Below are 27,392 nucleotides of genomic sequence, written 5' to 3'. Positions count from 1 at the left end.
TCTCCAGAAAGGAGTATATAAATATTTACCAGTATAAATAAAGTTAAAGTAAATTACATGAACTTTTAAGCTAGGCTGATTATATTTTTCTTGCAGTTATTTGTGTGTTTGTGTGTATTTGTGCTTGTGTGTGTGCCTTCATAAGGTATGTATGTACAGAAATAGATGAATCTTTAAAATTCAGAGAATTGGTTCCATTCAAAGTAATTGATTTCTAGTGGTTAAAGTTAGTGTTACTTGGCTTACGTTTTTTCCTTTGTGTCTTGCAAAGAAGTGGCTACTTGAAATATCACTCTGAAACCTATCTGATTGTCTGAAGTGCAGCAATTATTAGCTGAAGGACTCAATATAAGGGCTTTCCTTGCCTCCTAATCTAGAAAGTCAATATAAAAACGAAGATAGGAAAAGTTTAGGATTGGGGTCACAAATAATATTAAAATAGTTCATTCGTGTTCCTTGTTGGCCCTTTCAAGTTCTGAAAAGTTGAAAGTCACATATTAAGCAGTTTTTATTTACTATGAAAAGATTAGTCTGTGAGTTGAGTGTTCAAGAGAGTATATTAGTAGTACAGAGGCAGATGTGCTGAGCTGGAGTTTCTGGGCTCTGTGTCTACATTTGTTTTTGTGTGATCTTGCAGGACTTGTTTGCTTCTCTTGTCGAAGGGCGCTTATTTACTGTTCATGCCCTTTTAGAATGGATTTACAAAGAGGAGAGAAGTACTAATTGGAAAGTACCATTGAGAGGCTTTGCAGAAGGTTACCTTATTTGGCATCATTGTTTTTCAAACTTTTAAAACCAGGGGCCTTCTTTCTTCTTGAGTTTCCTTGATGTTTTATATGTAGTCAACTTGACAACTTTCATGGTAGTTAAAATAGTGGAGAATACTGGGCTGGGGAGATAGCTCAGTCGGTAGAGTGCTTGCCTTACAAGCACTGCAAAAAAAAAAAAAAAAATAGTGGAGAATACTATGCTATTTCTGGGATAAATGAATTGTATTTATATATTTGACTCTTGACAAAGCAAAACAAGTTCTTTGAAAAAAATCTACCCTTGGAGCCAGGCACAGTGTGGTATAGGCCTGTCATCCTAGATACTTTGGAGGTGGAATCAGGAGAATTTTAAGTTTGTAGCCAGTCTTGGAAATTTAGTGAGACCCTGTTTCCAAATAAAAAATTACAAAGGTCTGGGGTAGCTCAGTGGTAGCATACTTTTAGGTTTAATCCTAGTATTGCCAAGAAAACAACAACAACAAAGCAAAGCAACAACAAAAATACCAACCACCCAAATAAACCTATCCTTTGTAATAGACAAGTTTGTAAATCTGATGAAGAAAATCTGGAGAGTGCTTCTGTATATGGAGTGATAAAGGATCTCGTACTATTTGCTGGAAGTAGAATAAGTTGAGATTTATTTAAACTATAGCTGTAGATTAAGTATTATATAAGAATTCTATTCATAAGTGTGAGGTAGCAGAGGAAGGAATTTGGTAGTGATTTGGAGAAGGTATTAACCCAAAGGTAAAACTTGATGGAGCAGACATTCATCATCTTTGGACTTTGCTTTTTTCCCTTTGTAAGTCAAAGAAAATGCACTGGATGGTTTCCCAGTGCTCTTGCAGGTCTGTGATTCTTGTAGTTTGCCCTTGTTTCTGTCCTTAAAGGTATAAGAATAGTTGTGACTTAAGGTATGCCAGAAGACATCTATGCCAGAAGAGGCCCTTTTAGAGTGACTTCTCCCTTGTGATTTTGAGAGATTCTCATTGTTTTTTAAAGTGATGGTTGCGCTGTTGTGCAGCTGCCTGACAGTGGAGTGTTTGTTAGCATTTGTAGATTGGTCATTCTAGAAAGCCTAATGTGGAAGCCCACTGTTAAAAAGATTCTTTTCCACATCTTTCCATTATGGCAGAGAGCATCTCAGAACTGCAGGCTTTTGGGTAGCTGTAAGTGCATGTAGAATCAGAGTCCTGAAAGGGCTAGTAGACACTGGCAATTCCTTGTAAGTCCCTTAAAAGTTCAGTTGATTACAGAGTTGATTGAGTGTTGGAAAAGAGATATGTTGCCGACCAATGAGATTATGTATTCTTTCTTTCAGTGCAGAGGAAAAATTAAAGCCCTGAAGTATATTAATATAAAAATTCCTGACCAAGGAGTATAACTAATCTCTCTGTTCCTAAATGTAACTTTTGAATACAAGTGGGAATAGGGAAAAGGTCCCATAATAAGGTTTCATGGGGGCTGGGGAGATAGCTCAGCTGGTAGAGTACTTGCCTTGCAAGCACAAGGCCCTGAGTTCGATCCCCAGAACCAAAAAAAAAAAAAAAAAGGTTTCATTATTTTTGTACTAATACTAGTTAAATTTGGGGCATTTTTGACTTCTAAAATGAAATGTTTAACTTTAGAAAAAAACATGGCTAGCCAGGCCCAGCGACCCCAAGGAGCAAGATCATAGTAATTGGGTTACTTGTATTAAGTTAATGACTGTGTGTTTGATGTGAAATTATCTTTCCACCAGTATTGTTTGGGGAAGTTCCTGGGACCTCATAATAGTTTTGGGATTGAAATTGGGCATTTCGAGATATAAGATAGGAGAAAGAGTTTTTTTAACTGGGAAATGTGGGTATATCTGACATTTGGAACCTGGTTCCTAATTCTGTCCTGTCACTTAGAACTGTGTACAACCCCACTCACTTCGGTGTCGACCTTCTAGTCTGCACTAGGAAGAGGAGGCAGACCCACTAACGTTTATGTTATGCGCTCTTGGAATGTTTGAATGCAGCAGAACATACCTGTGTTGGTTTAATTTCTGTCCTGTCATGATCCTCCTTTGGCTAAAATGTACCATTCTTTGATGCATATCAGTGTGCTTTCTTTAAGGGCAAACCAATTAAATTGCACTAATACTATTTAGAGCCAGGAGTGGTGGCATCCTTCTATAATCCCAGCAACTCAAGAGGCAGAGGCAGGGTCACAAGTTGAAGACCGTCCTTAGCAAGTTAGCAACACACTGTCTCAATATGAAAAATAAAAAGGGTTGGAGTGATAGGGTGCCCCTGGGTTCAATCCCAAGTACCACTGCCAACAACCAGGAGAACAACAAGTTGAGCAAAAGAAGCTCTAAGGTCTGGTGACTCTAGCTAAGGTCATGAGTGTCAAGATTTGGATGGAGTTAAAAATTACGTTTCTTCAGGCTCAGAAATAATGGTAACTGAAATATATTGAACATATATAATTTTCCCAGTACAGCACTAATCACTTCATATGTATTACAATTTTTGTAGTGATCTTGAAATGTTATGGTACCCTCTGTAGATAAGGCAGGCAGGATTAGAGAGACCAATGAAGTCATAAACCAGCTGTTTGAACTTTAAATTTCTGTCACTTCAAATCCTGAGTTTTCCTACTGTTTGTTCTGCCTATTAAGTAAGAGTCTACTAATTATTCAAAATCCAGCTTCGAGTATCAGCTCCTTTTGCTCTCACCAGCTAGAAGAAGTGGAAGGAATAGCAAGTGATTTGTAGTATTCTCATGACCCTACCCTATCCCCTGCAAGGGGACCTCAGTTCAGTTCAGTTCAGCTAATATTGGTTTTCTTTTCTTTTTTCTTTTTTTTTTTTTGCGGTGCTGGGGATTGAACCCAGGGCCTTGTGCTTGTGAGGTAAGCACTCTACCAACTGAGCTATCTCCCCAGCCCAGTTTTATTTTCTTTTGAGATAACTTTTCCATTCTAATGGATGGAGAGGATGAGGAATAGATGAAACTGAAAGCACTCATTGTACCTTCTATGCAAATATGTACATTTTAAAATTATTCAGTAGTTACTTTAATAGAGTATATAAGATGAATAGTAAATCAACAATGCTGTTAACCATCCAAGTTGAATCTGATATAAAGCATTTGTTATAAAAGATCTTTTGTTAAATATAGTTGTAACCAGATCACTTTTGAGCCACCTCTTAAGACATAGAAACATGCCCTTTAAAAAAAAAGGGGAGGGGGCTGGGGAGATAGCTCAGTCGGTAGAGTGCTTGAGGCCCTGGTTTTGATCCCCAGTACCACAAAAAAAAAAAGGAAAAAAAAAAAAAGAAAAAAAAAAAAAGTCCTAAATTTATATATACACAGAAGTAGACAAAATGGTGTTTTGAAAACTGGAATTAACTTTTGTTAATTGCTTTCACAAGCTTGTATTAAACTATGTTGTGTTTAATTCCTTCTGGATTATTGTAATTTTGCTGATAAGGAACCAGAAGACCAAAACCAATTCATTAAATTTTTTCTCTCTTTTGTATATATGTTTCCCCACATTTTTAAATTGGTGCATTATAGTCGTACATAATGGTGGAATTTGTTGTTAAATATTCATACATGGACACAAGTTAGCAATATAAATGGACCAGTATCATTCCTTAGTATCCACCCCAGCAAGTCCCTTTCCTCTATTCTACTGATCTCCCTTTGATATAATTCATTGTAGTTTAGTTAATGTCCGCTGTGGTTCTTATAGTGAGGCATGCAAAGAAAATAGAACGAACAGAAAAGTATTGATATTTTCTGTATGCCTAGCAGCCATATCTGTGAATTGTTCATTTCCTGGAATGAATGAAAAAAGGGTACTGCTCCCTGTCTAGCACACTAAGATTCTTGTCTTTTTGTTCAATAATGAAAAATACCCTGAGGCTGGGTGTGTGCATGGGTTTGAGTATTTGGTTCCATCTTGAGGTGAAGTATTCTTTTCCCTCTCAGATGAACTGTTTTGTTTCCTGCTTTGGGGATCTGAGTGGTGTTGGTCATAAAGCATTCTAGAGGTTTTTGCTGTTTTATTTGGAAGCTTTGCAGGTTTCCTAAGTGATCTGGGATGTATCTTTTGCATATTGGGTCCTCAAGTACTATTATTTAGTTGTTACAAAGTATAGGCCTGTTATAACATGAATGTGGTCATGCTGTAGATTAAACCAGTCACATTCACTCACACACACACACACACACACACACACACACACACACACACACACAAAAACAACCTCATTTGTAGGTAACTTGATAACACAGTGTCCTGTTTCCTTACATGTTCTCCTCTCTCTCTCTCTCTCTCTCTCTCTCTCTCTCTCTCTCTCTCTCTCTCTCTCTCTCTCTCTCTGGGATTGAACTCGGGCACAGAACCACTGAGCCACATCCCCAGCCCTATTTTGTATTTTATTTAAAGATAAGGTCTCATGAGTTGCTTAGCACCTTGCTTTTGCTGAGGCTGGCTTTGAGGATCCTCCTGCCGCAGCCTTCTGAGCTGCTGGGATTATAGGCGTGCACCAGTGTGCCTGGTGCATGTTTATTTTTGTATCATATGCAGAAAAACCTGATTCACATCAGGTTTTGCATCATACTTTGCTGTCACTCTTTCAGGTTTTATGAAGATAATAGAGAAAAAAAGTTTGTTGTAGCTCTTTTCCAATAATCTGAAACAGAAAGTTATTAATAAAGCTTGCCTTTAGTAGTTTAGGAGGGAGGGTGCAGTGGAGAAATGATTAGGTTAATTCATCACAACAAGAAGTTTGAGTTGCTATCAGTGTCTTGAGTGTTTTTGAAACCTTAACTTTATGAAAGTACGCACGGTTTTTTTTATGAGTGGGTTTGCGGACGAGGTTGTTGACTGGTTGTGTTTTTTTTTGACTTTTATTTATTTTTATTTATATGCGGTGCTGAGAATTGAACAGTGTCTCACGCTTGCTAAGCAGTCGCTCCACCACTGAGCCACAACCTCAGCCCTGGTTGTGTTTTTTGATGTGTAAAGAAGTTGGGGAACCCCTATGCATTTTGAAGTTTTAACAGTAATCATCAGTGGAAGAGCTGATTCTGCATTTCTATCTTGTTTGCATTTTCCTAACATTTAAGAGTTATCATTTTTATTATCTCTACTTGATTGTTTTTTGCTCCTTTTATTGCTCCTTTTGGTTCGCCAGGAACCCTCAGTGAATCTTCAGGGCCACCTTAATTCCCTTAGGACTTATAAAATGTAAACTTGAAATACTGACATACTCGGGTACTATTTTGTCTACGCTTTGCCCTCAACAGACTTCACCACACAGATTCCTAATTAAGAGAGCTTCAGTGTGTACCCAGTGACTTCACTTCTGATCATCATAATGGGCTGTGACTTTTAACTTTTGAAATTCTATAGTGTTTTTTAATATGCTGTGAAAGCCGAGAGGGATCCCAGCAGCTGTTCCTTCCCTGGTTTGCACAGGTCCCTTCTTTTACCATTTCATGCCTGGATTGTTGCAGTGGCCTCTCTGCTTAAGACCCTTCAGCATCCATTTGTTTCCCCTCAGCACACTTGGTGGAGAGCTGTCAGAATAATCTTTTAAGTATTTTTATGATGACACTTCCTGTTGCTGCCTCCTGGGTTAGAACCCGTGCCAAAATTTAAAAATTGCACACAGCCTGGCTGGTTGAGGGCACCATTTGTGCATTCGCCCTCTCCTTACTGCTCCACTGACCTTTACTTCTACCTTTTTTTGTTTGCAGAAAGTCTTTTGTATTGTCTTACCTGCCCTAAATTCCTTCCTCCTTTAAGGCCTTCCTTGACCATTCTTTTTTTTTTTTTTTTTTTTTTTAATTTTAGTTGTTGATAGACCTTTATTCTTCTATTTATGTGTGGTGCTGAAAATCGAACCCAGTGCCCCACACATGCTAGGCAAGCATTCTACCACCAAGCCACAACCCCAGCCCCTTTGACCACTCTTATCTCCTTTCTTTGTTGACTGGTTGCTTATACTCCATATCAATTGATTACTGGCTTTTCTTTTATAATCTTTAAAAATCTTTCAGGGCAAGGAGAGTCTTTTGTTACTTTTTGTTTACTTCTAGTGATGGCTAACATAGCACCTTTGGGTTTCTGTAAGTACTTCAGATGCTGAAGCTTCTCCTTCACCCCTAACCAGAAAAGCAAAGTTGGTTTTCAGATGTAGGAAGACCAGATTACCTCATCTTGGCCAGGGCTAAACAGTTTTTGTAATTTCATCTGTAGTGGTGGAAGTGTTACTTAAAGACATCAGATACAGCTATAAATAGTGCTTATCAAAAGTGCTTAATACATGAGGTAATAATATCTGATTCAGAGTACATTCTACTGTCACATATAAGTAATTAAAACAAAAAAATTTAAAAAGTGCTTAATAACCCAGGGAAACATTTAAAAAAAAAAAGCTATTGGTTTTATATAATTAGGCAAAAAAAAAAATTAGACTTTTTTTTTTTTTTAAAAGGAATATATTAAATTTTCCACCAAAAGAGATTTTAAGAGACTTACTGGAGTGGTAGTGCATGCCTGTAAACCCAGCTACTTGGGAGGCTTAGGTAGGAGGTTTGCTAATTGAGGCTGTTCTGACCAACTTATTGAGATGTCTCAAAATAAAATAAAAAGGTCTGGGGCTGTAGTTCAGTGGTAGAGAGCTTGCCTAGCACAAGCAGGGCCCTGGGTTTATTGCCTAGTACTGCCAAAAAAAAAAAAAGAAAAAAGAAAGAAAAAGGGCCATTACTATGGAAATAAGTAGCAGCCATTTGTCTCTATGGGGTAAAAATTTTAAGCAATAAGTACTGGATGCCAGATTGTAATTATGCCCACTAGAGAAATATAAAAAAAAACATTTTAGCAGATGTTGATTCTTAGATACTTTTTTATGATTTGAGTGAAATGAAACAGAACAAAAATATTTTAACATTTAAAAATAATCTTTACACATAGAACTGAGTAACTGATGAAAAAGATACTTCCTTAGCTATATAAATGGAAGGTAAAAATTTGGTAGATCATGATATTCTTTAACTAAAAGAGGTGATAACTAAAAAAAAGCTTTGCTCTATACGCTTTTTTTTCTTTTCTTTTCTTTTTTTGGTACCAGCGATTGAACCCAGGGGCCATTTATCATACAACTACATCCTCAACCTTTATTTATTTTGAGACAGGGTCTCGCTAAGTTGGTTAGGGCCTTGCTGAGTTGCTGAGGCTGGCCTCAAACTTGGGACCCTCGTACTCCAGCCTCCTGAATCCCTGGGATTAGAAGCATACACCACCAGGCCTGCCTGTATACTCATTTTTAATTTAAAAAAATAATTGGCTTGTTATTAAACCAGTAAATATTTCTAATACTCCTTATTTATGCTGCAATTTTCAAAGTTAGAATTCTAATTATTAAAATTATTTTAAATAGTACAATGTGAGCTGCTTTAAAATTACCACTAACCTGTCATTTTAACATTAGGTTGAAGTGAAATGTATCTCCTTAAGAGAAATTCTTTATTTGTAGTGAATTCCAGACCACTATAATCTCAATTTTTATTTATTACAGAATCAGTTGTAAACAAACCATAACAAAATTGTGTTTTGTAAGAAGTCCTTCATAATCCCATCATACCCAAAGTTACCTATTTTTGTTATTTTTCTTTTCTGTCTTGATATAAAAGGGAAGGTTACATGAAGAGAAGCATTCTTTACATTTGTGGTTTACTTTTAATATATAATGTTTTATTATTGTACCACTACTACCTAATTGTTGAATATTTTAATTTGCATTCAACATTTTCTTACACTTTGAATGCTGAGTTATTTTTCTTTGGAGGGGGATGGTTCTTAAGGGATATAAGTCAGGGGTATTCTACCTGAGCTAAATCCCTGCTTTTAAAATCTTTTTTTGAGACAGGGTCTGTGTCGGTTTCCAGGCAGACATTCAACTTGATCCTCCTGTCTCAGCCTCATGAGTAAATGCATTACAAGCATGTACTGCAGAGCCTGACCTAGCTTTCCTTTTTAAATTTTTTATTGTTGTTGTCGATACTGAGATAAATTCTCAGAAATGCACATTTTTTTTTTAAAGAAGGATGAACTTTATTAAATGTAAAAGTTTTTCTGATTTAAAGGTGAACATGACTCTCCCTGCCCCTCAATGGGCCTTTATTTTATTTATTTATATGCAGTGCTGAGAATCTAACCCACTGCCTCACACATGCTAGCCAAGAGCTCCACCACTGTGTTATGACCCCAGTCCTTGAACATAACTCTTGATACATAAATATGTAAGTTAGTTGTGTGTCCACATATGCATGGGCATGAACACATGCACACACACCTCAGCTTCTTCCAAAAGAATTGTGGTTAACAGTGATAGACCTTCCCCCTTTTAAAACCTTGACTTTAGGTATAGATTATGGTATTTATGAAACTCTGCATACTTCTCTCTCGGGCATTAAGATTTTGAGATTGGTATTTTGGAAATGATGTAGTTTTCATGGGTTAGATTAGAACATGTGATTATCTGTGGTTATTGTCATACTTTTTCATTTCAGACAGTTCTGTGAGGGCCTTCTCTGAGTTGATCCTAACTTCTCTTAATATACTGAGTATGATGAGATTATATTCTCATAAATCAAAAAAAAAAAAATTTTTTTTTCTGCTGTGTTTTGCCAGGGATCTAAATATCAGTCATTTGACTTCTGCATTGGTTACATACAGGTGAAACTCAGCTTGTGTTGGAAGTTTGAGTTGCCAGATAACAACACAATCAGACCTGATGGTGCTTGCAGGGTGTAGTACCTCAGAGAGTGCTGCCTAGCCTGTGTGGAATGTGCAAGCAGTTCACTAATGTGTTATTCCTTTTGAGTGCAGAGTAGTTATTGGAATGACCATTTGGTATTAAGACCAGCAGGAAACTCGTTGATTCTTTGTAGAATGTTTGTATTGGTGTAGTCAGCCCAGGAAATCACCTTTTCTTTGTGGTTTCTGCAGAGCTCTAGTCATGGTTCTCGTAGTGTTCTGTCGCCCATTTTGTTATTTGTACTAGAGTTATGTGGGTGATGGTATTCATGTTGTCTGTTGGCTAAGTACATAGGAGCATTTTGTTGGCAAACCAGAGTACTGTGATGTCTTTCTCGGTTATTGCTTTCCTCTTAAAGAAGAGTAGCAGTTGAATCTTTGAATTGTTTCTATGAGTGCAGTGTTGTATTCTTCCTTTAAAACTTCATCTCATTTAATGTTCACAGTAGCACATTTTCTAGGTGAGTAAACTGAGGCAGAGGCTTAATTCACATAGCTGTTTTATGATTCAGAGCATCCATATATGTTTTTATCACTGTATTTTTAACATATGAAGCTTTAGAGGTTCTTGATGTTCTTAGACCTTTATTTCCATAGGTGTTTAAGGGGTTCTTAGTAAGGGTTTATGAGATGATTTGTGTATTGGCTTTTTTTTGTTAGATTGAAACAAGGTGTTTCCAGGCAAAACGTAGTAATATCCCAGATGGCCAACGTTGCTTATACTTGGTTTCTATTTTGTTCTCCAGAAGCCTCATGAAATATGCTTACTTAAGTCTGTTCCTTTACAAACCTGTAGTTCAGATTGGAATAAATTGTGTGTGTGTGTGTGTGTGTGTGTGTGTGTGTGTGTGTGTTTTCCCCAAGGTTTTAGAATACAGTGTTGGTGGGGCAATTAGGAACCACATTAATGGGGCACTACAAGGAAAAGTATAAAGTCTATTTTTTTGCTGGGGATGGTAGGATCACTCAAGCTTTGCCTCTCAGTTTGTTGGTGTTCAAAGGGACTCCTGTTACTAATTCAGAGATGATTGGATTATGGGATTGACCTCCTCCCCAGCCAGAACCACACAAGAGATTAATGTATAAAAACTATAATGAATTCTACTTATTTATGAGAAGAAATAATAACTCAGTTGAACAGGATCATTGTGTTCAGAGATCAGCATGCTTGGCTAGATGATGAAGTCAGTTCTCTTAAGTTGCTTGGTATAAGGAGTGTCAGAGTTAAGGAACTTATTTGAATCTTTTTAGTATCTTCTGTAATCAGACTCACTTGCTTTTATAAAGATGAACTTAATGTGTGCATCCTGTGTCCTCTGCTTCACTGTGCCAATTGGATAACATAGCCCACACTCTGACTCCCTCTGTCTCCTTTGCTTTTGTTGAATCAATTCCTAATTCCTTTATCTTTCTTTAGAATTGTCCAGTCTTTTAATCTTCTTATTGCCAAATCTTTCCTTAAAGTGAATTTTTAAACCTGATGTGAACTATTGTTTTTTGTCTTGTCAAAAGCAGTCTTGGTCTCAGGCTATAGCTCAGTGGTAGAGCACTTTCCCAGCATGCCTGGGGTTCCATCCCCAGCATTGCAAAAACAATGACAACAACAACAAAACAAAACCAAAAATGAAAACAATATTCTCATATTCTTGATGAGGTAAGTTGCAGCTATCCTTTCGTTTGCAGGTACCTTTTACATTTTTGGTTATTAATGTAGGCTTGGCCTACATTAATAGTTTGGTAACTATTAATGTTTATGTTAGTGGGTTGGTGAGCCTGCCTGATTCTGTGGATGTTATTATCTCCAGAGGGCTTACTACTGAATTTGAAATAGCATTTAGGTAACACATCATCACTTTGTTTTATAATTCAGTAGTTTTCCTAACTTCTTTAAATAGAGTCATTTGAAGTTAGGTGTCTTTATTTTTGTCAACTTTTGAATGTAAGTGATAGTTACTAAATCTCAGTAATACAACATGTCTAGGTTGATTTAATTTTGTGGTTTTAAAAGGCAGTCAATTTTAATATAGAAGGGCTATAAGACAAAGTAGGGGAAAAGAAGAAAAGGATGGAGGTAATTACCTTCTAAATAAAAAATTTTTTTTTTTTACTTTCAGCACTTGGATTTAGATATATGAGAAGTAGAAGAACTGTTTCTGAGAACAAAATCCTTAAGTTGTGTTTTGAATACACAAAACCACTTCCACATAGTACAGTTGCATTAGTTACCTACTGCTAACAAACAAATTATGTAACGTTTAATAATGCAGTTCTTTAAGCCTCACAGTTTCTGTAGGTCAGGAACCAGGCATGGCTTCCCTCAAAAACTGCATTCATTTCAGCTTGACCGGGGAATGGTCTGCTTCCAAACTCATGTTCTTGATGTCGGGGTTCAGATCTTAATAGATTGTTAGACTGAGGACCTCACTTCCTAATGTGCAGAGATCTTTTTTGGTTCTTCGCCACATGAACCTCTCCCTGGCCTGGCTCATGACCAGGCAGCTGTCTTCATCAAGGTGAGCATGCAGGAGGGCAACAGAAGACAGAAGAGGATTGGCAATGTGGACACCCCATAACTTGCCTTAACGTTGTTTCTTAGAAGCATGTTACTAGGTCCTGCTCACAACAGTGAAGGGGATTTTAGGTAGTTGCTGCTGCTTATTATCACAGTTGAGTTGTGTAGATTTGTATGTTTTGGAGTAAAGAACTTTAAGATACACAGACATTTAAAGACTTTTTGCTAAGTTTGCTTCTGTTTTTTCCCCACATGCCTTGTTTCTTTATTCTGCATCGTTCCCAATTTGCAGAACTCCTTGCAGTTCATACTTGTTCTCTCCCTGCCCCCTGCTCAGCTTTCTGCATCCTGTTCTCCTGCCTCCCCTTTATCTCTTCCAAACTTGCCTTTTCAGTCCCTGCTGTTTTCATTGATAATAATTAATTATCTCACCACTACTTTGTGAATACAAATGGAGCTCTAGTACTTGGGGGCTGCCCCTAGCGTCTGTTTAGGATTTATATAGATTATTTAGGATTTATATTAATATTGATTGATAATAGCGGGAGAAATGGTTGGTTGCTTGTGACTTAGGGACTTGAGCTCTTTGATGTATATCCTTCTGAGACTTGCATCACTTACTACTTTGAAGTAGAATATCTACCCCCTTCCTTTTTGGTAGTATTGGAAATTGAACCCAGAGCCTTGACTGTGCCAGGCCCTCATTCTACCACTGAACTACATCCCCAGCTCATTTTTTAAATTTTACTTGAAATGGGGCTTGCTAATTGGCCCAGCAGCTTGAATTGTGATCTTCTCAGTCTCCAGACTAGCTGGAATTACAGGCTTGCACCACTGGGCCCTTTTAGAATCTCCACTTTTTGGCACTTTGCTTCATGTTTGCTGTGTCATTGTTTCCTTCTGAAGAATTTAGCCTAGAAACAGCCCTGTTTATTTGCTCACCTGCTTTTGCTGTCTTTGCATATTATAACAACCTGTAGTGAAACATGACAGGCTCTCAGGAATCATCTTTGAAACCTCAAGCTCAAAGGCTGTTGTTTTGAATTAGCATTTGACCAAATATTTATAAAACTATTTTCAAATGGAAATTGGTACTTTCAAAAGCTGTTGCCCAGGATTCCTTCCTTACTCTGAGGTAGGATATTCCCTGAGTTTTGATAAAAATTTCCAAGCTTGTGTGGAGAACGATGAACACTTAAAGGCAAAGAATGGTGTAAATCAATCTTTCCTCCCTCTCCCCCCCCTTGTATTATGTGGTACATAATGTTTACCAATAAGTGATGTGACCCCTGTGACCTTCTTTGGTGGGTGGGGCGTTAGATATAGGGGTAATGGATATGGGCTCCTGTTGGCTCTCACTCCCTTCAAGATAGAGGATGATAATAAAAATTATTGTTGGAAAGAGTATAACAAATCAGGAAAGAAATTATTTGTCATCTTTCAATAGGACATTTTTAAGATTAAGAAAAATTTACAAACAAGAATTCTTGGATACGGTATTGCCACTTGCATATTTTACATTTTCAGTATTCTGTGATTTTACAGCTATTTTCTCTAGGTGTGATGCCACCTTTACTTATTGATAACTTGCTATGTGGCAGGCATTGTGCTAGTCACTCATTGAAAATATCTCTCTTTGTCACAGCAGCCTGAAAAATATTTCCTTCACAATTAAAAAAAAAAAAGGGGGGGGGCCCAGGACAATTCAATAATATATCCAAAGGTGCAACAGCATCGTCTAGTTCATGCCTCCTGACCTACTGCTTAGCTTTGATCTGGACTCCCATTTCATCCTCTTTTCCTCCCCTAGTCCTTGCAGAGGCACACCAGGACACAGGGCAGCTGCTTGCAACTCTTCCTCTTTGAGAAAACTTAGGCATCCGTGCAAATGTCTTTTGTTATGATACTATTTTATTAGAAAATAAATGAAGGCCTGAATAGCATGTGGGAAATTGGTTTGGTCTAGGTTATAATCCTTGTCTGCGAGACGGGTTTGTAGAGCTTTTAAAGGGTAGATTAAAAATATGCTGAGAAGCATAGAAATTATGTTTGGGAAGCCAGGGTTCATTTTAGTGGAGTTTAGTTTTTCTTCCATTATCATTTGTTATGGGTTATTAATTGGAAAGTTAATCCTTTATTGTGAAGGAGGAAAGCAAATGTTTGTGCTTTCTGGTGTTTTTTTTTTTTCTGTGCCTCTGAGAAATTCAGCTATTTAGGTATATGCCTTTTTATGTTCAAATGCAATGGTTAAATACTATCTCAAACTTCTTAGTTTCCTGTCTGAGTAATGGCAGTTGAAAAGAACACATAATTAGAGGAAATAAGAGGGGGCATGTTAGTGTGTAAAGCTGATGACCAGAACCAAGAATGATGGAGTTCTTGTGGAATTTTCCTTTGTAACCTCTGATCACTGATGCTTTGATCTTGTGCAAAACTGTACTGTATTTTCCTTGAAGTTTACTTAGCATTTCTTTGATTGAAGCTGGTTTAAAGTTCTCATTGGTTTAGGACCAGTGATGCCTGCATTTCTGAGAACCATGGAATGATTTTTGAAGTCACTTTAATGGCACACTGTGAAATACTGTTAAAATTAACAGAGGTTAGGAGACTTCTTTTCTAGTAAAGGACAGATGGCTTTTCTGTCTTTCCAGGTTCTTGAAATAGGTTAGTTTGGTTGGGAAGTTACCAGAATAGACTCTTTGTGTATCAGAAGTGAATTCTGCCTCCAGCATTCCATAGCTGGGGTTCACAGCTGGGTTCATGCTCCAGTTTGAGTACCTTGTATGAGTAGGTAGTACACATTTAGTCAGCAGTGTTTTAATAGTTGTAGGTACTTTCTTTCTCAACAAGAAGCCTCTTAGCATGCAGTTAACTAATAGGACAATATTAATTTCCTTCCCTTTCCCTTAAAACTCTTGGCATAGGTTTAGTGAATAATTCTAGATATTTATGTTGACCCTCTGTTAGGTAGTGTGATCAGTGTCCCCCTTTGCCTTAGACCTCTTTATGTCTTTTACCAAATATATAGTAGTGCTTTGACCATAGCTGTGTAGTCAAAACACTTTGATTAAAGATCTTCAGGGCACATGAGGCATCTTCAGTACCCTTGTCTGAAAGAAAGTGTTGACTGCTGTACTTTCATCCTTTATGAATTCTTTAAAAGCATCTATTATTTTTAATTTGCAGCAGCTCTTGCCAGGTAAAAAGTTTTGGGAAACAGATGAATCCAGCAAAGATGGACCAAAAGGAATATTCCTGGGTGATCAATGGCGAGACAGTGCCTGGGGAACATCAGGTAATCTAGATCTAGCATCTGTACTGTGATTTATGCCTGTCTTAGAGCTCCTTTCCTCAGCAGTTGGCAAGTCATGAATTTTACATCAGCGACATAAGCATGTCAAGCAAATGTCCTGTTCTGTAGTGTAACTGCTATTAAGGAGCTTATATGATGTAATATATTAAAACGATTAACACAAAATCAAATCTTCAATATTTTATGAAGTGCTAGCCACATAGAAATGGTCTTATTTGAAATGACCATAATTTCAGCTATCACTTTTTATTTGGTATTGCTGTCAGCATACTTGGAATTAGAAAGACCCTTGCCTGCCATTTGAAGTTCATGTCCTCCCTCCCCACCTTGCCCCTATATACCATATCTGGGATGATCAATCTTTAAGTGATTGGGGCCAAATAAAATTGCTGGGCATATTTGTTCTTGTGATAGTTTATCCCTGAAGAGGAGTGGGGAGAACTTGTAGAGACAGAAACTGACAGCAGAAAGAAATGACAGCTGTTAGGAAGGAAGGAGCAGAAAACCCAAAAGCTGATGTGCTTATAACACACCGTAAGAAAGGAAACTCATGATGACATTGATTTATCAGAAAAGATCAAATTATGTTGTTTTTAAAAAGGGAAGTAAAATCACATTGTTTCAGTGATATTACCAGTAAAGTATATTAAAGAAATGCTGCTACTTGAAAGTTTACCCCTTTCATTAATTTATCCACTTAACTAGAAGAACCAGTTATGTGAACTGCTGTATTCCTCTGCCGTCCTGGGTAAATGAGGGAGTGTGTTCTGTTTCCTTAGTTTATGTAGAATATCAATACGTAGTGAAAGACAAAATAGGATATTTTGGCTCAGCTCACCATAACAGGTTTCCTGATTCCCAGACATTGGTTTATCCGTGAGACATCACTCATTATTTGTTTGGGCCTCTGGCTGCACTGTATCATGCTTGTGTATCTTTTTTGTAGATCATTCAGTTTCCCAGCCAATCATGGTGCAGAGAAGACCTGGTCAGAGTTTCCATGTGAACAGTGAGGTCAATTCTGTACTGTCCCCACGATCGGAGAGTGGGGGACTAGGCGTTAGCATGGTGGAGTATGTGTTGAGCTCATCCCCGGGCGATTCCTGTCTAAGAAAAGGAGGATTTGTAAGTTGGCTTGAGGAACTCGTTCCTTTCTCTTTCTCTCTTTTTCTCCCTAAAGCAAAACATGCTGGTTTAGTTTCTTTAGATACTCACATCACGAATTACAGGGTGTTTAAAAACACTTCATTGTAAATAGAGCTCAGCCTACGGTAGGAGACGTAAGATGTAAATTAAAATTTAAAAATGGAGAAATAATGTTTTTTGGGGGAACACATTGATAGTAAGGCGAGATGAGAACTGAAATCTAAATCTTAGTTCATTGGCTTACAAGAAAACATCATTCTTAGTTTAAAACAAAAACAAAAAGCAGAAAAGAGAGGGAATGTAAAAACAAGTTGAAAGGTATTGGTAGGGAATTATAGATCTGAGAGCAGTTTTACTGATACCCAAGGAACCTTAAAATGCACCAGATATGTAGGATCATTATTGTTTTGCAAGCTGGGCTTTAATTATAGACTCACCTTTGGCCCTCCATGAACAGTTTGCTTCTCACAGCTGGCCTGTCAGAAAATTAGATGTTCTATTGATTCTTTATCTATAGTAGTTTTTAAAAATTCATTGCTACTGACCTTTGCACTGAATGGTAGCCAAAGCAGCCTCATTGCCTGTAGCCTCTTCCTATTAAATCTTGGCAGTTTTCTCCAGCATCTTCGATGGCCTTTCTCAGACTGTTTCTTTCTTTATATCACTGACTTCCTAGTGCTAGAAGTCTTAAGATATATTTCCATTTGAGTCTTTCTCATTTTCTATTCTGTGACTGTTTTTATGTTCTAAGTTCCAGCTAGGAAGGCCTCAGGAACCATGGCGAATCTGTCTTGCTGCTTCTCCTGACTCAACTTGTTTGGTACCTTTCCAAAACCCTTTTCCCCTGAAATTGCTTTGGGCAAATACCACCTGATGGCAAGCATTTAAGTGATTTTCTTTTCTCCAAATCATATTAGTAATTTCACCTTCATAACTATTTTTTTTCCTTTATTTTAAAGTACTTGTTACTCATATTTTTATTTTCCTATGTCTGTTGTTCAATATTAGAAACATGGTCATGTTTTCTTTCCCCCTTGTAGCTTAAAACTTAGAGTAAAAGCAGTTCATTTTTGGTATAGCTTCCTCAAGAGTCAAGTACAATTCTTGAGTACTAGTCATTCTAAAACTGACCAATTACTGATTAGGATTAGAGATAGATGTCGCTTCTTGAGTGCTTTCCTTGCAAGCACAAGGCTCTGAGTTCAATCCCCCAGTACTGAGGGGGAAAAAAAAAAAAAAGGTCGCTTCTTGATTTTGAACCTTACCAAGGTGCTGCTTGGGAAGATCTACCTTTTGCCTGTGAGGAATGGGATCAGGCCAAATAATCTTTGCCTGTGGCTTCATAGGAACAATAGATTTACTTCTCTTTTTTTTTTTTTTCACTCTCTCCCCAGTTCACCTTTTTTTCTGTTCTCATACTTCCCTCATTTCATGAATACAGGTTCTGCAGAAGGAGTGCCACGTTCTAAACATGGTGCAAATTAGTGAGTTGGTAGTACAGTGAATGGGGATCTTTGTGATTCTGACTGTGAATTCTCTGACATGCGTGTGACCAGTTTCTAGTTTATGGGCATTAGCTATAAGGCATGCATCTGGAGGAGACAGACAACTCATTGGAATTAAGGGGAAGATAAAATGGTGGAACTGAGTTAATGCCATTTTTCCTGTAGTTTTCCTCTTGTTAAAGGATCATTTTATTAGAAAATTGTTTTTCTGACAAAAACTACATCTTTTGGATTTGGTATCTTGTATTTGTTTTTGAAAAGGTGAGTTTCATTCTTAGTTGTCATGGGAGACTTGGTAATTTTCGACTCTTTCATAATACTGTGACCAGAGGATATTGAACGTCAGGATAGATGAGGTCAGATGATTGAGCTCTTAACAAGCAGAAAATTTACTAAGGTTCTGAGGTAGGCATACAGATAAATGGCAATTCTCTAAATATGTGTTCCAGATTCTTCTCTGAAGGAAGGTTGTATGTACTGAAATATTAGCTCATATTTTGAGTTGCATCTGAAAAGTGCTGAAGGAGGACGTAAGAGAGGCATCAAGTCACCATGCTGGCATGTATGATTTTCTGGTTGATGGAGACCTGAAGATTAGTGACATACTAGTCAGCTTTGGGGTTGTGTCCTGCTGATCTTTATGGTTAATTGACTTTGCCTGTTGATTACAATGACACCTAACCAAAGTTATGTGCATGGAAATCTGAGTCACTTTATGGTTGTCATGGTATACATGCATCTTGAAAAAGGTGAGCTTGCTTGCTTTTCTTTTCTTTCTTTCTTCTTTTTCTTTCTTTCTTTAATTTTTGTTATTCAAAGTGTTGAGTTCAGGAAGAGGATGCTTGCTTGTTGTAGATGATTTTTCTAAAGAGTGGTACTTGGTGATTTATGGGTCAGAGCGTCCAGGTATTTTTCCTTTTGAGTGACTCTGCTAACATGACTTCCAGTAAGCCATGGAGAAATGCTACTTTACTCCCCCAAGAGCTGAAAATACACACGATCTCTGATGGCGTAGTGATTGTAGATCCAAAGCAAGTCCTAAGAGAGCATTCTCAGCTGTGACACAAATAACACCAAGACTTGAACTTGTAGGTGATGAAGGTTCATAACTAAAGAAATCTCATTTTGCAAAAGTTTTCTATTTTCAGTGAGGTTTTTTCTTTATAGTTTAAATAGAGATATTTAGCTCTTTCTCTACCTTCCCTGAGCATTCTTGACTTTGTTTTGATTGTACAAATGGCTTCGGTTTAGTAGTTTTGGCATCTGTGATAAATCAGAATAAGAAGACTCTGACAACTGTATTCTTTCTTAGCCACCTGATGTATATTCTTGGGATCATTCCCCATAAATGAATCCAACCTTCAGGGCAAGAGTTTTGGAATTAGGGAAACTCATAATACCAAGTCTTTAATATTCCTTTACTTTTTTGTATAAGACAAATGACTTCTCCACTTTCAGACCTGGTACAGAGGGTTTACAAAAGCAGATTGAACTATTGTATTTTTGAGGCCTGTGATAAAATTGCTCATCTAATGACCTTGCTGTTGGTTTTCAGATAGATTGATGCCTGGCTAGTCTAAACAGTGGATCATAATTTCCACCTTGTTTTATGGTGTATAGGTAAAGTTTCATATTAAAGTTTCATTAGGGCAAAGACTATTCTAACCTTGTAGAAGAAAGTGTTTTAGAAAACATACTTTTCTCTTTCTAGTTATTCTGTAGAATGACTGCTTTCTGACCTGGAGGATGCATGCATACTCATGGCAATTAATTTGGGTCTCAGAACTTGATAATTTGCTTTTCTAGTCTTCACTGCATTTATTTTAGGTGATCACTGCTGCTTTATTTTGATTTTGTATAAAAACTTTGGACAGTGTACTACGGATGGAAACGAGGGTCAGGTGTACCTTTGAGTCTCAGGTGTACCTTAATTTCCTCATCTGCAAAATAGGGGTAAATAAAACCCAGCAAAGTCTTAATTTCTGTGACTATGTAATACATATGGAAATGCTTAAAGTTTTGCTCTTCACAGTCAATGTACCCATCGCATTAGCGTGCTTTGGGAGCATGTTAGAAATGCACACCCTGCCTGACCTTTGTTTTTGTTAAGATACTCCTCCTTAGTGACTTATGTGCATATTAAGTTTGATAAGCATTGCAATAAGATCTAATTTCCTTGGAGATTAAGTCATTAGGAGGCTATGAGAAACATACGAAGTAGACCCCCTTCAGATTTGGGCTTGCCTTAAATTTACATGCTCTTTTGTAGTTTCACGTTTTCAGATACTGACTAGATAACTTTAAAAAAAAAAAAAAAAAAAAAAAAAAACAAACAAACCCAGCCTTTTTTGGGGAGGTCTTTATCTTTAATAAAAGTAAGTACCACTTTCTTTTTCTTCATGGATATCACAGCAGAGGTGACCACTCTTATCTTTCTGCACATCAGAAACTGGGTGATTCTGTACACAGTGCCTGGAATAGACGGTGTTCTACAGTCTGTATTGCTCTTCTTTTGCTCATTCTGAAATTGGGATGCTTATTTCCAGTGATAGTATGTCATCCTTTAATTGCTATTGTTTCCTTTTTCTTGTCACATAGAATTATGGTGTCTTAGATTTGATCAAATTTATAGTTGGTAGCAAGTTGGTTCATATACATGTTCAGAAAATCCTGTAGCACAAAGCATTTAATAATGAGAGCCTGAACAGTTTGTTTTGGGATGTGGGGGAACAGGATATTGCAATTTTTATGCCTTTGGAAGTGGTTAACTCCCCACCCCCATGAAAAAGGAAATGGCTGAAAATTAGATAAAGTATTTTTGAGGATCCCCCCCCCCTTAAAAAAAGAGTTGTACTTTTATGAATTGCTTTACTTAATCATTTGAACAACCTTTTAAGGTATTGTTTCCATTACTTTATAGATGAGAAAAAACAAGTTCTATATTAGGGAAAGTAGTGGGGCCTGGATTCAAACTTTGTTCTAATTTCAATTCAGAGCAGTACTGCTTTCTCCTTTGCTGTACTGGCTTATGAGTTGCGATCCTTTTAAAAGGCCTGTGTTTTCTTTTTTGTAGTACTGGAAATTGAACCCAGGGCTTCACATATGCTAGTCAAATGCTCTACCACTGAGCTACACCCCCAATCCTTTTTTGTTTTTATTCCAAGACAGGATCTTGATAAATTCCTGAGGCTGACCTTAAATTTGTAATCCTCCTTCCTTAACCTCCCAAGTTATTAGGATTACAGGTGTGTACCACCATGTCTAGCTATAGATCATGCTTAACATGTTAAATTTAGAATTCTTTCTAAATGACCAATTTAGAACTTTACTCATCTTTTAGTATTTGAAATATTTTATTACTAGTTAGAACTATAAACTGTTGTAATTTAAAAGAATTTGGTATTTCTGGTTTTTTGCATTTTGCAAAAAACTGAAGTGGGCACAGAAGAAACCAGTGTTTTAGTTAACATTGTTATGATTTTTATATTCAGTGAGCCAAGCAGATACTCAAAATATTACTTAAAAAAAAGAAAAAAAAAATTCTGTTCTCACTGAATGTGATTTTTGCCATATGGAACTTTGTCCTGTAGTAAGAGGAGGACTTTAATTCTGCTTCTTCGCTCACAATTGAGGAATATAGGCAGAAATATTCTTCCCTTTATGTGAACCCATACAGAGAAGATGCTGTTAATCCTTACTCATTTTTTCATTCATTTACCTAATAGGAGTTTAAAAACACTTTTGTACTAGAAAATACTCAACCCCCCCCCCAAAAAAAAAATACCCAAACAAAACAAAACAAAACAAAACAAAAAAAAAATAACCAAACCATAAGACTTGCCTTCTGATTTTTATGTAGGACTTAATTATGTTGTTTCACAATTGTGAATGCTTATTGGAGTTATTGGAGGAAAGACTTTTTATAACATTTGATAGATGTCTACAGACCAATTTAATCAGTCTCTGTGTCCAGACGTCTGTAAATTTTGAAAAAGACTGTGATGATCAGCTCTCACTATATGTTGGCTATACACGAGGATTTGATAGTGAAACCACTTAATTGGGGTATTTGAGATTTTTAATCTGGATACCTTACGTAGTGTTACATAAGAAATACCAGCACATCCCTTTTACTAATATTACATTACATTTGTATAAAATGACTTAAATTCATAAAACGTATACACATGCATTATTTCATTGATGTTCATAACTACTCTTCATTAAACAGAATTATCCCTGTTTTATAGATGAGAAAACTAAGACTCAGAGATTAAATGACCTGTCCAAGTCCTGTGACCAGTAAGTGTTAGCCATTGAGATAGAATATAGGTTTGTTGTACTGCGTCAGTACTTTTTTTTTTTTTTTTTTTTGCCGTGCCAGGGATTGAACCCAGGGCCTTGCGCAGTACTTTCTTAAAGACCATACAGCTGTGAATTCCTTACCTTAAAATATTAAGAAGTTGTAAAAATATAAAATTTACTAGCCCATGTATCCATACCCCTTTTGTTCTCTCTAGGTTCTTAATATTTCTTAGAGGCCATTTCTATAATCCTGAACCTTATAACCCAGGTTTGTTTCCTACTTGTGCTCTTTATCAAGAGATATTATCAAGATAGTTATCAAGGACTATTGTTGATTTACTGACCTTTTATGGTTTCTTTCTTTTTTTTTTTTTTTTAACGTTTTAAATGACAAATGTATATTTACTACTCCCCTCTACTGTCCTGCTTCTCAGTTCTTGAAATTGAACCCAGGGCATTGTGCATGCTAAGCACAGGCTCTACTATGAAGTTATAACCCTAGCACTTAAGTAACATTTTAATTGAACTATTTCCCATGTGCAGAAAGGTGTACTAGTCATACATGTTCATTTTCATGAATTTCTGCAAAATAAAAATATCCATGTAACAGCCATTCAGATGAAGAAATAAAAACATCTCTTCGGCCCCTCCTCCCCTCTGAAAGAAGGAACCTACCATTCAGCGCACATTGATAGTTCATTCAGTGTAGAAAATCAGGTGCAGTGTTTTGTAGGGATGTTTTGTAGTATTATTGAAAAGCAGCTGCATCTCAGGGAAATGGTTTGAAAAACTAGCCCTTTGCAGTGTAAGAGAGAATGTGACTATTAGTGGCTAAGGTTTCAGGTCAGACCTCTGAACATGTAGATGTCTGAGCAGGTCCTCAGCAAGACTTTGTGTAGGGTTGCTGAGGAAAGAATGCAGAGCACTGATTTCACCAGTGCATCTCCTCTGCCACCAGTGTTCTTGCTTGTGGAAACTTCCTACTGCTGCTTTTCCCTCTTTCTTTTGAGTTTTTGCGTGTAGATGTTTTAAACTCCCTGTGAAATACTGAAGCTAAACTGTTTCTCTTGCGTTAGTGATTTGATTTGTGAAGATTCCTTATGAATGGCAGTGGGACAATCCTTGTGATGCTATTTTGCTATAGACATTAATGGTTTCTGATTCTGGTGGAGGTTTTTTTTTTTTTTTTTTTTTTTTTTTTTTTATCTATATCACATTACCACCTTTCAGGCTAATATTTGATGCTAATAAAGATACCAGGAGGATACTTCTTATTTAGCAGTATAGTTTTACATGACTTTTTGGTCCTCTTATAAATTTTTTAAAAACCATATTTATTATGTTTCTGCCAGGTTCTCTAGTGTCAGGGTTATGGAAACAAACATGCAGCTTCTATCAGTTTTGTCTTTGAAATGTGAAGGAACCTATTGTCTCTGATTATCTTAAAGATGTTTTTGTCTTTAGATCTCTGTCATTCTTATCTTTGCTTTGGGATATAAGTGTAGTGCTTAATTGGCTATTATTCAGTCTTTGTCAATAGCAGTCCATACTGTAAAGATTCTACTCTGGAAGGCTCATCTCCATGGCTGCCAATGCTTTGGTTTACCATCTTGATGCCACATGAAGCTAAGTTGTATATCCTTTCTAAGTACCTTGTCTTATGTGTTCTTTTTTTCATATTATCCATGAAAACTTCCTTTTTCTGTATCACATTTGACTTTAGAATGACTTAAAAGTAAAATGGGCTCTGAATTAGTAGTCAGAATATCTAAGAATGTCATGGTCCTTGAATTAATCTTTCTGGGCCAGTGATCTTCCAAGAACTACTCTGAGAGCATCTGGTGGTTTTACCTCTGTGGGCTTGTCCCTGCCCACAGTCGTATGTTCACAACCGATTGTTTTTGGTGCCTGGAAATTCTGTGCAGTAGCTCTCATTCTTTGTTGATTGGATTTGCTTTATACCGGCAGCTTTCATTTGGACCATGTGTACTTTTTTTCTTCCTTAAACTAGTAACCAGTGGTGGGAAATAGCAAGATTTCATCCCTCTAGTTTTACAAAAGCAAAGTCTGCTTAGTACTCTTTGGTGTAAGATTCTTTTCAAAGCTCTCTGTATCAAGTTAAGTCATTGAATAAAATTTTTTCCTTTTGGAAATTAAGGTGAATTTACTTTATGTGTTCAGGGGTTAACTTTGGATGTTAGCAAGAAGAGAAATAATTTCCTTAGAAGGTAGGAAGGACATAACCATATCTGAACCAGATCAATTCTTTTAGGTTCAGGGTTTCAAACTTGGTAATTTGAAGCATTTTAGATATAAATTCTCTTGTAGCAAATGCTTCAGAATGCCCTATTTATCTCAAGAATAATTTGCCTAGAAATAGACAGTGGAAGATGGCAGAGTACTTTTCATGAAAGAATTTCATAGGTATATTATTTTTTAAATGTTTTAGGTCGATTTATTTTGAAGCATTAAAAATTATAAAGTTAAGGGCCATCAGTGAATGAATTATTGATGCAGAGAGCCCTATGGATTATAGGGTGAAACTGGGGAGGTGGTGGTACAAATTGGCCGGGCATTTATCCTAAGATCCAGAATAGAGTAATTGAGTGAAACAGTGTTAGACCACTATTTGGAAGTAGGAGAGGGATTTTCATGGGATAATGGGGAAGTATGAAATTTTATGTGCTTATTAACACTTTCCCTCTATTTCATTAGGCATCATACTTTGGTGTTATTTTAGGAACCAAGCTATTATGTAGATGTAGATTTGAGAATAGAGAAGTGGGATCCAAAGATAGAAAATTGTGACTGGCTTTTGGGCAGAAAGGGTAAAGGCAAAACGAACACAAACACACAACCTATGGGGGTGGTGCAGAGTTGGGTATGGTAAGACTGTCCTAAACTTTGTAATGTAAATGTATGTATGTCTCCCCCATTTGGCAAGACTTCCTGCAGTGTTCCTGCCTCTGTGTTGTTTGTTAATTAGATTGTAATGTCTGAAAGGGCACAGACACTCTCCTGTTCTGCTTAGCCTATAGTGTAGTCTGGTGTCCACAGTGGTTGCCCACTACTATTAGTCGATGATGATTAGTGAAGCTGAAGCTATTTTTTGAACAGGGCCCAAGGGATGCAGACAGTGATGAAAACGACAAAGGTGAAAAGAAGAACAAGGGTACGTTTGATGGAGATAAGCTAGGAGATTTGAAGGAGGAGGGTGATGTGATGGACAAGACCAATGGTTTACCAGTACAGAATGGGATTGATGCAGACGTCAAAGATTTTAGGTTTGTATGTTTTACACTTCTGATTTTTAAAATGGGGCTGTGGGTTTTTGTTTGTTTTGATTTACTTATATTTTACTCTTGTATTCCCCCCCTCCCCCCATGTTTCCTTTTTAAGAATTGGATCTAGTGTAGGCCATGCCCAAAGATGTAAATTAACTGGTAAGGTGGAATCTTCTGAGTTGTTAGTGCCTGATGCTTTGCCCAAAATGGTAGATTCTGAATTTGTATAGAGCTCTTGAATTTACTCTGTACAAATGATTGATAAGATTTGATGATTCATTAAGATTGTCTCTTTATGATCCTATAAAGATTGTCTCCGTAATTCTCAAATGGCAAAACAACCTGGGGATAGGTACCTTGGGACTTTGCCCAAGTTTTCCTATATTGTTGTGTTAGAGAGTTGTGGTTATTATTGGAAGTGTATTATATCTTTCTGACACATTAGAAGGAAGAATAGTTGAGAACCCATGCATTATTTCATTTAAGTTTCATAAGATCATTTTGAGGTAGGTGGGTCAGGTATCATTTTTCTCATTTTGAATAACCAGAGATGCCGCTTAAAGGAGTTGTTGTTAATCGTATCCGTTCCATGGATGCCTCTCATTCCTCCTCTAGTCATGATTGATTGGCAGATTTTACTTTGTGATTTAATATACACAGTATTGCATATTTGTCTTCCAGAGTTGGAAAATATTTACTTATGTAGGATGTCTTTAGTAGTGGTACAGAATTATAAAAATCTATAGAAGTCACTGTTCAATGATATATGATTAATAATTAGAATAATTTTAATGCCAATCTGAAGCTAATGGGTGTGTATTTTCATCTCTCTCTCTCTCTCTTTCTCTATCACACACACACATTCCTAATAACTACCAAAGTCAAAATAAAATGTATTTTTCATCATTTGTAGAACAAGTGCCAGTTAATAGTTGTAATTTGTTATCTTGAATGTGTATAGAATTATAGTGATTGAATGGAATTTGAGGCACAAGGTAATAAACATTTACTTAAGATCTTTCAGAGTTGGATGCCTCTCCACCCTGAATCTCAAGCATCCAGTAGCAGTATTTTGGAATATTTAACAAGGAGTTGGGGAGGAGGAGGAGGAGGAGGAAGAGAAAGAAGAGATGGTGGCCATATATTTAAAGGAATATGACAGTGCTTACAATATGTACAGCCTACATGATTACTTTGAGATATGAAGGGCATTGGACGGAGCAATAGGTTATACTCTCTTGACATTATATATTAGTTTGATTGTAGATATTGTAATCCTACAGTTCTGTATATAGTATTATGGAATGTCTATTCCAGGCTACCCAGAACAGTACTCATTTATACCTGTGTCCCAGGGTATAAATGAGTACCAAATGCGGTAGCGCCCCCCCCCCCCCCCCCCCTTTTTTTTCTCTTTGAATGTCCTGGTCTGGATGATAAATTGTATCTTCTTATCAGTTTTGTATTTTAAGAATTGTCCTGTTATCAGGGGCATATCATCAGTAATGAATTAATTTTTACTATTTTGAGATGGTCTGCTTCTGGTTTCTTAGAAGGGAAAGAGAGTTTAACATTGATCAGTAATGCTAATCATACCTTTTGAAGAATCATTCTGAGATGTGGAATTTCCCCTAGAAGTCGACTTCTTGCATTGCTTTTCTATTTGAAAGAGTAGATGTTGCTTTTGGGGGCCATATTTTACTATGTGTGTTTTGGTAGGTACCTCTCTTCATGGATGCCACAGACAG

General features: G+C 36.9%; 1 protein-coding gene across 16 annotated transcripts in view; it reads left to right on the top strand.

Annotated features, from left to right (window-relative positions):
• The window catches only part of PUM1 (pumilio RNA binding family member 1), a 122,913-nt gene that overhangs the window by 44,741 nt on the left and 50,780 nt on the right, over positions 1-27,392 (top strand). For 9 of the 16 annotated variants that reach the window (XM_079113066.1, XM_079113059.1, XM_079113073.1 and 6 more), the window contains exons 4-6: positions 15,278-15,386; positions 16,351-16,529; positions 25,478-25,644. The exons of 3 other annotated variants lie outside the window; for them this stretch is intronic. In XM_079113066.1, the coding sequence (XP_078969192.1) occupies positions 15,278-15,386; positions 16,351-16,529; positions 25,478-25,644 (455 nt within the window). The remainder of the gene's footprint in view (positions 1-15,277; positions 15,387-16,350; positions 16,530-25,477; positions 25,645-27,392) is intronic. 4 more of the 16 variants (XM_079113062.1, XM_079113061.1, XM_079113060.1 and 1 more) reach the window with 2 other exon arrangements.

This window comes from Sciurus vulgaris (genome assembly GCF_902686455.1).
Source record: "Sciurus vulgaris genome assembly, chromosome: 1".
NCBI classification, from domain to species: Eukaryota; Metazoa; Chordata; class Mammalia; order Rodentia; family Sciuridae; genus Sciurus; species Sciurus vulgaris.
This window is presented reverse-complemented; position numbering and strand designations above follow the sequence as displayed.